This window comes from Suricata suricatta, chromosome 16 (genome assembly GCF_006229205.1).
Source record: "Suricata suricatta isolate VVHF042 chromosome 16, meerkat_22Aug2017_6uvM2_HiC, whole genome shotgun sequence".
Taxonomy (NCBI): Eukaryota; Metazoa; Chordata; class Mammalia; order Carnivora; family Herpestidae; genus Suricata; species Suricata suricatta.
This window is the reverse complement of record NC_043715.1, coordinates 40300106-40314720: the sequence shown is the minus strand read 5'-3', so window position 1 is coordinate 40314720 and position 14615 is coordinate 40300106. Positions and strand designations below refer to the sequence as shown.

Below are 14615 nucleotides of genomic sequence, written 5' to 3'. Positions count from 1 at the left end.
TGAGTAGAACAAGCAGAACAGGCTCAAAGGCTGGCATGGCTTATTGGCAGGGGACCCAAATCAGGCAGAACTGCCCACTGGCTTGGCTCTGCGTGTGTACAGAGCTGCTGGCTGGGCCTCTGCTCTGGTGCCACTATAAGTAGATTGTAGGATGGGCCATGCAGACGCCCTGTGCTCCAGCAGGGCTAACATGGAGACTGTATTCAGTAGGAGGCAGGCTTCAAATCTGTGTCCCTGCCTGAACAGGGCTGTATAACAGGCTCTACATCTGGTAAAACTTGTTGACTGGAGACCCAAATCAGGCAGAACTATACCCCAAGCTCCCTGGACAGACAAGGTCACCAGGTTGGCTCTGCCAAGGGGTAGAGCTATTGGCTGGGCCAAGAATTTGGAGCATTTTTACTGTGTGCCAGGCACCGTAAGAAGCACTCTGGAGGCATGATGTTATTGAATTGTTTCAACAACACTACTGAATTCCATTTTACAGATGAGAACACTGAAGTTGACAGTAACTAGGGAGCAGTAATGAGGGGAGGCAGAGAAGCTGGGATTCAAACCCAGGGCTACATTACTCAAGAGTCCCATGTTCTTAACCTCCAGGCCTTTCTGTTTGTTCTTTAGAATCCTTTCTTGGTCTCTTCACAGGTGAGATCATACAGATTCTTAGTTCTAATGGCTTCTCTGTAACTCTTGATCATAGAATTTACTATTTTTATGGTGCAGGACAAAGAGAATCTATCTGCTGTTATATACAAATATCACAGAATCACAGGCACACCTTTAAAAAAATCTTTAAATATACCAATATTTGGAGGAATCTTCTTTGAGGTATTCCTATTTTTAAAACTACTGACAATTCTATTTTAATGACTTTTTCACTCCTTTTTCTTGGCCAGAGATTCTGTCTACATGTCAAGCCTCCCAAAAGTCTATTAATGTCCCCAAATTGCAAGAGTAGGAAATCTCTCTTCTGAAAAAGCCCTAACATCCGGCAAATGCGTCAGACAAGTCAAATAGGTGGCAGGGAGGTGTCAGAGATATAAATGGGAGATGAGTCTGAACTTAAAAGCAGGGAGCAGGTGCTAATTGTATCCAACAAGACAGTAAAGACTGAGATGTTCACTCTTAGGAGATATAGATGAAATGAAGGAATCACCTCCTATTTAGTAAAAATTTATTTAGTTATTTATTTTCATGATCTCAACTCCTCGTTTTGAATGATGATTTTAAAGTTTATTTCTTTTGAGAGAAAGAGAGTACGAGCAGGAGGAGGGGCAGAGAGATTTTTTAGAGAGAATCCCAAGCAGGTTCCGTGCTGTTAGCAAGAATCCTAGACAGGGCTCGATCTCACAAACCGAACCATGAGATTGTGACCTGAGTCGAAATCAAGAGTCGGGACACTTAACCTACTGACCCACTTAGGTGAATGTTGATTTTTTAAAAAAAAATATTTTTTAGTTAAAAAAAATTTTTTTTAATGTTTCTTTATTTGGGGGAGAGAGAGAGAGCGAGCGAGCGAGAGTGAGAGCGCACAAGTAGAGGAGGGGCAGAGGGCGAGAAAGAGACACAAAATCCGAAGTGTGTTCCAGGCTCTGAGGTATTAGCACAGAGCCTGACATGGGGCTTAAACCCACGAACTGTGAGATCATGACCTGAGCCAAGTTGGACGCTTAACCAACTGAGCCACCCAGGCGCCCCTTTTTAAATTTTTTTAATATTTATTTATTTTTGAGAGAGAGAGAGACAGAGTGTGAGCAGGGAGGGGCAGAGAGAGAGGGAGAGACAGAATCTGAAGTAGGCTCCAGGCTCTGAGCTGTCAGCACAGAGCCCGATGCGGGATTTGAACTCATGAACCATGAGATCATGACCTGAGCCGAAGTCAGACATGTAACTCACTGAGCCACCCAGATGCCCCAATTTTAAAGTGGTTTCTATGTCCGAGCATGATTCATGTTGTTACTAGTTGCTTACCCTCAAGTAATTACATTTTAATAGGCATGTGTTACTGATAGTGGAATGAGGCTTGTTTTTTCTTATCTTGTGTCTAGTTGTCTTGTCTTTATGAAAAATCAGTGATCTTTTTTTCCAGCTTTCTTAAAGTATCATTGTGGTCAGTGATCAACCTGAGCCTGTCACATAGCATCAGAGAAATGATCTAGTTGCAGACCTTTTCTCAGGAGCTATAAATGTCCCAGTCCAAACAAGAGAAGTCTTACAGTACTTCCTTCTTCACCACACCTGTGTCCCCCCAGCCTCGGTGTGCACTGCGCTGGACCCCTATGTCTTCCTCCTGGCCGTTCCTGCCCGCTGCCAACTCTTCTCAGAGCCAATGGCATAGGTCTTGCTGAGCTTGTCTGTCGGCCCCTAGGCCCCTATTTGTGAGGGAGACAGAATAGACTTTGTCAAGAGGGGCACTGAATATGATACCATAGTCAGAAGGTAGGGATTGATTGATTAAAAATGGTCTTTTTACTATTTTCTTAATTTTAATTTTTTAAATTAAAAATTTAAAAACGTTTATTATTTACTTTTTGGGAGGGCAAGAAAGCAGTTGAGGGGCAGATAGAGAGGGAGACACAGAATCCAAAGCAGGCTCCAGGCGCTGAGCTGTCAGCGCAGAGCCCAATGTGGGGCTCAAACTCACCAACCATGAGATCATGACCTGAGCCAAAGTTGAATGCTTAAGTGATTGAGCTACCCAGGTGCCCCTTAATTTTACTTTTTAAAAAAGTAATCTCTACTTTCAACACGGGGCTCAAACTCACAGCCCTGAGATCAAGAGTCACCAGCCAGATGCCTGCGTGTTATTTATTCTTATTTATTTTAAATTTTATTTTTTTATCAACTTTTTTTTAAACTTTATTTATTTTGAGAGAGAGAGAGTGAGTGTACATGAGCACAAGCAAGCAAACGGAGGAGGGACAGAGGGAGAGGGAAAGAAAGAATCCCAAGCAGGCTCAGCACTGACAGCACAGAGCCCCACACAGGGCTTGATCTCACAAACTGTGAGCTCATGACCTGAGCCAAAGTCAAGGGTCAAACGCTTAACCGACTGAGCCATCCAGGCACCCAGGCAAACATGTTCTTAGAAAGGCTGTGGATGTATAGCTGGGGACCATAGTGAGATACCCCAGGAGCCTGGAAATGATGGAGAGAATGACCTCATAGCTAAGCAATTTGATCTATAGGAATTGTATTGAAGCTGAGTTTTCACAGTCAGCTTGTCAATAGGGAGCTTTCCTGGGAATATCCCCCCAAAATATATGTCTCTTAGAAGAATATCTTGTTCACTGAAAGTCGGCAGGGGTTGACTGTGAGAGACCCCTGTAGGCACCTCATCCTCTGAGCAGGGCTGCTTCTGCTGCGGGGGTGGGGACATGTCCTCAAACATGTGAACCCACATTCCCCTCACGGCTGCCTATCTTCCTGGGGGAGGGGGCAGGCAGGTCATGCGGACCGGACCCAAGCGTTATTGTCCCTGTGAGTGGTCTCCATCAGTAAATGGGCACGTACGGCAGTTCTGAGAGCTTGCCTCATGCCACCCGGCCTCTGAGAGAAGGATGTGCTCTCCACATGTCGGCCACTTCCGTTCCCAAACCTGCAGGGCCAACGGGCAGACGTCACCCCCAGGCTGTTTGGTCAGCTGCCTCCTGGGAGGCCTGGCATCAGTGGTTCAGCCGTACTTTTCAGCTCCCTGCCCAGCCTCAGCCTGGGAGACTTTACTTCAAACCAGTGACTCAGTTTTCCTGGTGTCCCTAAAAGATATGCACGTCCTAACAGAGTACCTGTGAATGAATGTTGATCCTGTTTGGAAATAGGGTCTTTGTAGATGATCAAGTTAAGATGGAGGTCGTCAGGGTGGACCCTAATCCACCCTGCTGTCTTTGTAAATAGGAGGAATTTGGACTTCACCCTGTATGTGAAGACACAGAGAGAACATCATCTACAAACCGAGGAATGGCCGAGACCACCAGATCTAGGAGAGAGGTGAGGAGCAGACTCACAGCCCTCCCAAGGAACCCATCCTGTTGACCCCTTGATTTAGAACTGGGAGCCCACCTGGTGTTTGAGCCACCCAGTTCGCGGAACTTTTTTACGGAAGCCGTAGGAAGCAAATAGACCTGATGCTGGACAGATCACCAGGGAACTCGTGAACAGTCTCCCATTTAGCCCGGGGCCCTGACGTTACCTGTGATTGGAATAGCAATGCCCTAAGAATAGGACCTGGGCATGGCTGGCGTGGCCCCCGCAGCGTCCCTGGGGGGTCTCTACGAGCGGGAGCAGGTGTCCTGCAGGGCTGGACAAGCGTCATTTCGTGTTTTTTTTATTTCTAGGTGGTTTTCAGATAAAAATAAGTATTTTGGCGATGCGGGTAGAAGGCATTAGCACCCAAAGATATTCCTAAAGACAAACTATAATTTACTTTGTTTATTTTGATGCTTTGCAATGCCTAAAAATTTACTTTGGAATTTTATTTTTTTTTAAATTTAAAAACATATTTTTGCATTTACTTATTTTTGGTAGAGAGAGATAGAGCTTGAGCAGAGGAGAGGCAGTGAGAGAAGGAGACACAGAATCTGAAGCAGGCTCCAGACTCTGAGCAAATGTTCAGCACAGAGCCCGATGCAGGGCTCAAACCCACAAACCGTGAGATCATGATCTGAGCCAAAGTCGGCTTAACTGACTGAGCCACTCAGGCGCCCCTGGAATTTTATGTTTTAACTGTGTACTAACTTTCCAGTAAGAAAGTTCAGGCACTTAAAGCTATTTGCACAAAATGGCAATTTTTTAAACAATTTTTAATTTTTTTTTAATTTTTGGGAGAGAGAGAGAGAGAGGGAGAGAGAGAGAGAGAGAGAGAGAGAGAGGGAGAGGGAGAGGGAGAGGGAGAGGGAGGGAGAGAGAGTGCGCACACAAGCAGGGGAGGGGCAGAGAGACAGGGAGACACAGAATCTGAACCAGGCTCCAGGCTCCGAGCTGTCAGCACAGAGCCCCATGCAGGGCTCCAACCCAAGGACCATAAGATCATAACCTGAGCCGAAGTTGGCTGCTTAACTAAGCCACTCAGGCACCCCCAAATGGTAATTTTTTAAATGAAACATTGACATTCCCATGTTGAATGTAAAAACAGCTGTCACAAATTACCTCAGATGACTTGCCTCCACAGATTGCAAAGGCATATACCTTTTGTTTGATATCAAGCAAAAAAAAGTGACCAACAAATTTTGGCCAACTAAAAACACGGCATTATAAGTGTCATATGTATTTTATCTATCATAGTCACTCCAGGTGAAAGAATTCCCTGAATTTCTGAAATAGTCTTTGCTTCATAATCTGACCTACTTTTCTTCTAGATTTTCTTTTTATAAAGGATTAATTCTGGAAGCAAGCCAGTGAGGTTGACAGATTGTCTCCCATTAAAAAAAAATTTTTTTAATGTTTTTTATTTATTTTTGAGAGACAGGGAGAGACAGTGCAAGCAGGAGAGGGTCAGAGAGAGAGGGAGACACAGAATCCGAAGCAGGCTCCAGGCTCTGAGCTGTCAGCACAGAGGAGCCTGACGTGGGGCTCGAACCCACGAACTGTGAGATCATGACCTGAGCCTGACGTGGGGCTCGAACCCACGAACTGTGAGATCATGACCTGAGCTGAAGTCAGATGCTCAACCGACTGAGCCACAGAGGCGCCCCTGTGTCCCATTTTAAAGACTGAAAATGCTGAGGCTCGGGTAAGGCCTCTTGTCCAAAGCCAAAAAGAATAAAAATTGCAAGAGGAACACGTATCTATCACACTTTTTGCCTTCTTATTCCTTCTACAAAGCATTCATTGATTGAGAGTGACATTCATGTTCGAATTCCTTGTAAGGTTTGGGCTCATACAGATGAAGGAGACACAGTTCTTGCTTCTGACTCACATTTATAGGGTGATCCCATGCCAAGCGCCCGGCACCCACAACTTCACGAAACCACACCTGTGAGTCAGGTACAGCCAACCCCATATTATGGAGGAAACTGAGGCTCAGAGGGGTTTAGCGCACTGCACAAGGTCACAGAGCTAGTTTGTGACTGCTTATGGTTGGCACCAAACATAAGTGAAGCTCAAATCCATTGTTAAAAAAATATACCAGACAGTCCCCAAAATGACAAGAATTCTTGCTGAATCACTCCCTAGCACCCACTGTGCCAGATACTACAGGAAGCCGGTTCATAGCTTTCTCTCATTTCATCCTCTGCAAAGTAGGAGTGTTATTTCTGCTTTTTCCAGCTAAGGAAGCAGAAACTTAAGGATGTAAATATGAGTAAAGTGGTATGGCCGGAAATTGCCAGGGGCAGGAATATGAGCCCAGGTATGACTTGGTTGAAAGGATGATTTTGTTCTGCTGCATGGAAGGCAATATGGTATGAGGCTGAATATGACAAGTGTCAGGAAAGTGCCGTCAGGTCCCCACGGGATTCCGAGTTGGTGATGAGGGTGATCAGGAGAGCTTTGTGGCAGAATGGGTCCAGGAGGGGGGCTATGTAACCCCTCCCCCTATGGCGGGGAAAGTGCGAGAGGGCAGGGGAAGGCTTGTCCTTCCTGTCCCCTTGGCCACTGCTGTCCTTGTGGCCAGTGTGTGCTGGAGACTCTTCAGGCCTAGGACGAGAGACTATGTAATCGTGAATGAAGAGAGGAAACAGGAAGACAGGGTGTCTGCTTAGATGCAGACAGAAGCCAGAAGAAAAGTTAAGCCAGGCGCCTCCAAGGCCCGCGGCAGGAAGGGAGCCCAGGTCACAGTGGGGTGGACCAGGTGTGTCCCCCCGGTGGGCCACTGCGTCCCTTTGCCTTCTTATTCTGCCCGGCCCCTTTCCCCGACTGCTATACAGATCTTTTTCACAGGTATCTGCCCTGAAATAATCTTTCCCGAGGCTCAGTCTCTCAGGGCAAGTGATGCCTTCTGCGGCGCCCCCATTTCTAAACCTGTGATCCTGGTCTCTCTTTAGAGAGAGGCAGGACGACTCTCCTCTGTGGAGAACTGTTGGATTGCTCACCAGCCTTAGAGTTCACTGTTGTGACTTCCCTTCGATTGAGCAGTGCAGGGAGTGTCATGAAGTGACACCTTTTGGCCTGTCAGTCGGATGCTGGTAACATGAGGCTGAGGAAGGAGAGGGAGAGGAGAGATGCAGATTGTGGTACGAACCCAGAATTCATTGTCTGCTTCCAGAGGCTTTTTTTTAAAAGTTTGTTTATTTATTTTGAGAGACAAAGATAGCACGAGTTGGGGAGAGACAGAGAGAGAGAGAATCCCAAGCAGACTCTGTGCTGCCAGTGCAGAGCCTGACATGGGGCTCGAACCCATGAAGCTGCAAGATCCGAGCAGAAACCAAGAGTCGGATGTTTAACCAACTGATCCACCCAGGTGCCCCAGAGGCATTTTTTTAGTAGGCTTCATGCCCAGCATAGACCCCAATGTGGGTCTTGAACTCATGACCCTAACTAAGATCAAGATCTGAGCTGCGATCAAGAGTCAGACACTTAACGGCCTGAGCCACCCAGGCACCCCTGGGTATTTTCTGAAGGACTCATGGCACACTTTTCCACCCTCCTGATGCGCTGTTTCTATGACTTTAAAACAATAGTAACAGCGGTGCCAACTCCAGAGGAAGTGCCCTGTGCAGTGTTTGGCACAGAGCTGGTGTCCGATAGTTGTGGTATCTGAATCAGAGTCGTCCGTTCTCCCTCCGTAGCTAGCAGGTAGCTAACAACTACTCCCTGCTGCTAAAGAAGGCAGCTTTCGAGGGGCCCCTGGGTGGCTGGCTTGGTCCCTTAAGTATCTGACTTCGTCTCAGGTCATGACCTCATGGTTCATGAGTTCAAGGCCTGCATCGAGCCTGCTTTGGATCCTCTGATCCCCTCTGTATCTGCCCCTCCCCTGCTCCCCCCCAGCCACTGGGCACACTCAGAGGACTAGCTCACACGCATCCGCCAAAACTGAAGTCAGGCAAAACCAGGACAAGCGGCTAGCATGCCATCCGCAGCCCGGAGTCCCCTTGGGGCTGCACTGGTGACCAGGTGTGGCCCTGTGTGGTTCTGCCCCTCTTTGGAGAGTGGGCGTTTCCATCTGTTTCTGCCCTTTGGGGGCTCCCTGCTGCCTGTCCTGTGGGACTGAGCAGCTCTGAGTACGTCTCCAGACAGGGTTTTGCATCAGCCATCTCCAGTTTCGGGAAGAATTAGGAATGAGATGTCGCAGGTCCTACGTCCTGGGCTAAAACACACACAAATTGATCATAACTCCCGAACGAAGATGTTGATTCTTATTTCAAGTAAAAACGCCCACCTTGCCTGAAAATGTTGCACAAAGAACCGAGGGAAACTGACCAAAGAGCTAGTGATCCCTGAGAGTGGGCGGGGGGCACACATGAAAGGCGAGCATCAAAATGACGTGTTCTTTCCCCCCAAACATCTTACTTTTAATAGTTATTTAGCAGAAATCTGCATTTTTTTTTTTACTCGGAATGTGCTGTGCCTTTGTTGGCCAGCTCTGTGTACCAGTCCGCCTGCCTGTTTCCGCCGGCTTGTCATGCTCACTAATTAGAGAGCTGCTGCCTGATTCACCTTGTTAATTAGAGGGACTTGCACACGGAGCCCTTCGGGCAGTGCGCGCGCGAGCCTCGCACCAGCGCCCCCGGAACGAGGCGTCTGTGAAGTCATTCTTCTCATCTACCTTCTATTTTTCATTTGAAATGAATAAATCATTGAGATTTTCCTTGTGGAGTGAGAATACGAGAACTCACATCTTTGTAAGATGTAAATTACATGTGATCAATAGGAAGGCATGACTCGTGCATGGTGCGTACATGATCTCCTAATTTGCTTCTTGTCAGTGTATGAAAAATGGCCTGGCACGTGTGTCTCCTCTCCATGAATCAGTGTCCTTCGTCCGGCGAAAGGGTGGAGTTGAGTGAGAAACAGCTGCTCCGTGTGACCTCTCGGGGCCTGGGCCGCGCTCGTCGCTCGCCCACGCGGAGGGAGGGAAGCCTCTGGAACCCCGGCCTCCAGGAGGGCGTTTGCCCAGAAACTCCTTCCCAGCCTCCCCCAGGCGCCGCCTGCTCAGGAAGAAACAGGGCACACCAGGTGATTCTGATGGACACATGCCTGTAATCGAGATCCGCTTAGTGGAACCGGGGGTTTAGATGTGTTTGTGTGCCTTTAAAAAAGACTTAAAAAGTTTAAATAATATTTTGGCTTCATCAGCCCATGGACCCAATCCCAGAAACAGTAGTATCTTTAAACAGCATGTTGCCTCCTTTTCCTACCTGCGTACGGCCCTTTAGAAAGTAGTTTCAGCGGCTTCTACTCCAACTACTTGGTTAAAACTAAGTATTCTAGTTACAGGAGAACGGGAAGAGGCAGTGAACTCTTATTGGTTGAAAGGCAGGTAGGTAAAGAAAGTAAAGAAAGGAAGGGGCTCAGCCCCACCGTATCTGGGTGTCTCTGCTGTGGAGCCTGATCAGAGAACCCCATTATCTGTCTTTGTGGTTAATTAATCTTAAACAGTTAACCTTCCTGCTCATCCATTGCATTCACATACATGTTCACTTGCAGAGGTTTAGGCAAAAGACTTTCAAATATTTCTTAGGAAATAGAAATTTATGTCTGCTTCTCTTGGGAAGGGCACAGACCATGGCAGCTGTTTTCTAGAGTGCTTTTTCCAACATCATAAACATCCCTTTTTGTGCCCGCAAGCACACATTGAGCACTTGCTGAATGCAGAACACTGCCCCAGCCCCGAGGGAAGCCCCAGCCCGCAGAGACCATCCCTGTCCTCAGGACACCAAGCGCAGATGGGGGAAAGAACCAGAGAGGCAGCAAATGGTACGGCACAGAGTGGCGGGTGTTCTGAGCCTGCGTAGAGGAAGGGGGTTGGGACTGAGGTCACAGAGGGAGGGACGTCTGCGAAGGCGTTTAGGGAGCAAGAGAGCTTGCCACATGGAGATGACCTTGAAGGCAGGGCATACTGCGCCCATGATGGCGTGGAATGCGCAGCCCAGCCCATTGCAGGGATGTGAGGGGCTGCCAGGGCTAGAGCTGAGCGAGTGAGAGGAGAGACCACTGTGGGGCAGGGCCAGCAGCCAGGTCCTGAAGGCCAGCCTTCTACCCTGGATGTCACCAGAGGTGCTTCTCACCATGTCACTGCTGTTCACAGCTTTCACACCATTGTGTGGCTGCCCCAGGCTGGCCTGCAGGAGCCCATGCAGGTCTGTAGGATTCTAGAGAGGATGCAGAAGTGGGCTTGACTTCTGTGGCACATTTGCCCTTCACACAGCTCCGGCCCTGAGTGCGGGAACCATCAGATGGAGGGAGCGGGCCAGGGCTCGTGGTGGATACTAGTCTGCCAGGAACTCAGGGGAAAGCCGCCTCTGTGAGAGCCTTTACCTATGTGACCTTGAGAATCTGACCACAGAGTCCAGTGGCAGCGTGGCACACAGTAGTTCCTAAGCACTCGGTTCAGTTTCACAAATGGGATTTGAGCATCTGCCTTTGCTAGGGTCCCTGCAAATAACTGGGGACGCAAAGATGAAAAAGACACCATCTCCTGCCTCTTCGAGGCTTACAAGAGACAGGCAAAGTGACGCACGTTTGCAGAGATATAGGGGGCACACTGCCAAGTATCAAAGCAACAGCCGGGGGAGGGTGGCATAGCGGGGGAGGCGACACTGGCACCGAGTCTTACGGGATGAACGGGCTGAAGATGGACAGGGAGCAGCAGGTGCACAGCAAGGAGATGTGAATGTGCACAGTGTGTTCAGGGCCTGCAAGGACTCATCCAGATTCCAATTCAGGGAAGAGTCTGGAGGCTTTGCAGGAGGGTGAAGGGGACGGAAGGATTTAGGGCAGGTTTGAATAGACAAAGGAGGCTTTTGCCACCCAGGTGTGCACCAGGGGCACCTGTCACACACTTTCCAAGGTATCCTACAATCCGGTGGCAGCAGCTCTTTTACCATCAAGGCAAAGAGCCAGGCAGGGTCTGAACCAGTACAGACTGGAAGCAGATTCTGAGGTTCAGGTCTTGGGGGATGGGCGGGCAAGGGCCTTCTGGGAGGAGGCTGCCAGCCTAGAGACTAAGCATCAGAGTGAATTAATGCCTTCTGTTTGTAGATCCAACAGCTATGGCTTGTAGCTGTGTGCGACTTCCTCCTTCACAGCTTACGGGGTCCTACCCACGGAATGGAAAATCCAGCCACGGTCACACCCGCCGTCCAGGTGGTGTTGGACATGACAATGAATTCATCACCGCCAGAACACAGTGCTGCTTCTAAACTGGTTACACAATACCAGTTGTGAGCTGTACCACCCCTAATGTGGTACGCCCCCCCCTTTGTTTTTTAAAAAAGTTCCTCCATACGGTGGGTGCTCAGGCCTGCACCAGGCGGGAGGCAGAGCCAGGGGGCCCAGATGTGGATGCCTTCTAAATCAGGAATCCCTGGCCCCCAGCTCACCGCCATGGGGGAAAGCACCTGCTTTTTCTCAGAGAAGCCCTGTCTATGGAGCGAGCGTTTCAGATCACCGCATGAGGCTCAAGTTCACAGTGGTGTCTCAATATTGACTTAAAGAGTCCGGCAGCCCCCAAACTTGTCTAGTTCTCTCTGCCTGGGGGAGACCAGGAGGCATGACTCCACTGTCTCCAGGACGCTCACACTGCCATCAGGCTTTGCTGTGTCCAGGGTTAGAGAACATGTGCGGATTAATCTGTAATCCATCGAGATTTAATCAGCATCACTTACGTAGGCTGGGCTCTGAACCGGTCCCTCAGAGAGCCCGTGCACCTGGGAGGGGCTTCTAGAGGGGGAGGGGCTTCTAGAGGGGGAGGGGCTTCTAGAGGGGGAGGGGCTCCTGGAGGGGAGGGGCTCCTGGAGGGGGAGGGGCTCCTGGAGGGGGAGGGGCTTCTAGAGGGGAGGGGCTTCTAGAGGGGGAGGGGCCTCTAGAGGGGAGGGGCTTCTAGAGGGGGAGTGGCCGTGCTCTTGGGGCCTCTCGAAAACACAATGGTGCTCTGATGGAAACCTGGGTCTCTGTGAATGTGGAGAATACTTTTGGTGCCAGACTTTGCCATTTGCTTCAGTAACATGAGTGACAAGAAAACGAAGATGTGGAACACGCACACACAGAGTGAAATGAAAGCAGGATTAAAATAGCAACTGAGGGGCGCCTGGGTGGCTCAGTCGGTTAGGTGTCCGACTTCGGCTCAGGTCATGATCTCACGGTTCGTGGGTTCGAGCCCCACATCAGGCTCTGTGCTGACAGCTAGCTCAGTGCCTGAAGCCTGCTTCGGATTCTGTGTCTCCCTCTCTCTCTGACCCTCCCCCTCTCATGCTCTGTCTCTCTCTGTCTCTCAAAAACAAAATAAAAGACATAAAAAAATAAAATAAAATAGCAACTGAAAGCCCCATCAAGTTTTCTCCCAGGACAGGAGACCCTCTCAGCCCGCGCCGCCCCCACCGTGGGCTGAGTGCCACACGTGGTGCTCATGTTTCCCAAGTATGTGACACGTCCCTGGGGGGCAAAGCCTTGCCCACCTCCCATTGTCCCCCCACCCCCGGGTCCAGCCGCACTGGGGGCTCTTGGGAAGCTTCTGCTCACTGAGTTAACAATGAGCTTAAAATTTAAATTTTAAGTCATTGTTTAAGCTTAAAATAAAATTTAAATTTAAAAACACTTAAAAATTTCACTTTTTGCTGGATTCTAAGGGTAATATGTGCTGATGGCAGACAATTTGGAAAACACAAAGCCGCTTGATTCTGTTTCAGGAGTGGCTGTTCCCAGCTCATTCAGGCCACATATATGATGCCCACCCCTCTCTGAAACCCACCTAGACGATGCTCCAGTTGGTTTCACAATCTAATGTCTGGACTTTGTATTGGTTATTGTGAGAGAAACAGTCTATGTTTTGTGTTCTTTTATGGTAACAGTTGATACAAGAGTGTAAACTCCCGCAGGTCGATTTTCCTAAGGCGGTGACACTTCGCCTCCTTCCTGGTAGGGGTCTGGGGTGCTACGATGCCAAGGGGGGTCGAGCTGGTGTACGCAAGTCAGTGACGTGATCGCCATTCGTGCTCCGGAGCGGGACTGGGGGTGCTCAGGAAGCGCTGGTGTGCTGGCTGAAGGGGCGTGCGGGCGGGGGCGGGGGCGCGCCCAGCGCTCTCAGCGAACCGCACACAGATCGATGGGCGGTGACAAGGTCGACTTTGTTCCCGTCTGTCCTTGGCGGGAGTAGACCACACAATCCTGAAGTCTAAATTTCAGAGCTCATTTTGGAACAACTGTAACCCATATTTATACTTCCAAGTTTGGCAATCCTGTGGCTATGTTCTGAAAATAACATGCTGGATGTTTTCTTAAGGGTGAAGACACGGTCATAACAGGACAGATAACTGTTGAGCGCCCCCTATGGGCCAGATTCTCTGCTCCTGGGGACCTCGTCCTCGTCTTTGAGGTGATCAGGGTCTGGAGGGAGCCGGAGACCCTGGCAGGCACCACCCTTGCAGGGGGATGTCTGTGAGCAGGGGGTGCGGCAGGCCACCAGAGGCGCCAACTAGGAACAAAGGAGAGCAGGGTGTAGTCAGACGAGGAGCATGGTGAGGCCGGGGTGGGATGGGGGGGGGTGGGGAGCGTTCCCAGCCAAGGCGGGGAGAGCAGGCAAAGGCCTGGGGCCAGGCGGGGGCACAGGGTGCGGCTGCTGGCCGGAGAGTTCGCTGAGGGCACCCTGAGACCGCTTGGTGGGGCCTGTCCCGTCACACTTTCTTTTTAAATAAGCCACCAACACTTAAACGCTGAGAGGTTTTACATTCAAAACCAAACCGGACCTGGGTTTTTGGGTTCTCCTAAAAACCGTGCATCTGCAGTCCTGCCTGACAGCAGGGCCATGGTGACAGGCCCTTCTGTGTCTGTGCGGGGCTCCGGAGCCCCCCGGCCCCGGCCCCCGGAGCATCTGGGGAGAGCGAGGGCAGTGCAGCGGGCTGCGGCCCTGACTGGGCCCTGAGCACCGTGTCTGCTGCAGCAGGAAGTTTCCAGTGTCTGCGAGCACAAGGCCACCTGAGCGGGTTTGCCTTCCAGAAGGGCGTCTCTGGTTACAGTCTGGAGAATGGGTTTGATGGGGTCAGAAAGGAGGCCCTTTGCAATAGTCCAGGGAGGGGTCATGGTGAGATTGTGGGGGCTGAATGATGATCGGCCCTTCAAAGACAGCAGATTCTGGGGACGTCCGCGTGACGCAGTCGGTTGAGCATCTGACTTTGGCTCAGGTCATGACCTCACGGTCTGGCAGTTAGAGCCCCTCAGGGGGCTCTCTGCTGTCAGCCCAGAGCTCGCTTCGGGTCCTCTGTCCCCCGCTTCCTCTGCCCCTCCCCTGCTTATGTGCTCTCTCTGTCTCAAAATAAATAAATAAATAAATATTTAAAAAAGATCAGATGTGACCTTATAACGGCAGAAAAAAGCTTTATGGCCACGATTAAGTTAAGGGTTCTGAGATGGGGAGATTATCCAGGATTTAATGGCCCTAAATGCATCCCATGTATCCTTGCAAGAGGGAGGCAGGGGGAGATTTGACACACACAGGAGAGGAGGCAGGGGACCGTGGAAGCAAA

The 14615-nt window shown here is 49.9% G+C and overlaps 1 protein-coding gene across 1 annotated transcript in view; it reads left to right on the top strand.

Moving 5' to 3' along the window:
- LOC115280323 overlaps window positions 1–14615 on the top strand; it is a 214548-nt gene that overhangs the window by 182100 nt on the left and 17833 nt on the right. The window contains exons 10-11 of the mRNA XM_029925145.1: window positions 3895–3987; window positions 11137–11342. Of these exons, the coding sequence (XP_029781005.1) occupies window positions 3895–3987; window positions 11137–11322 (279 nt within the window). The 3' untranslated portion in view covers window positions 11323–11342. The remainder of the gene's footprint in view (window positions 1–3894; window positions 3988–11136; window positions 11343–14615) is intronic.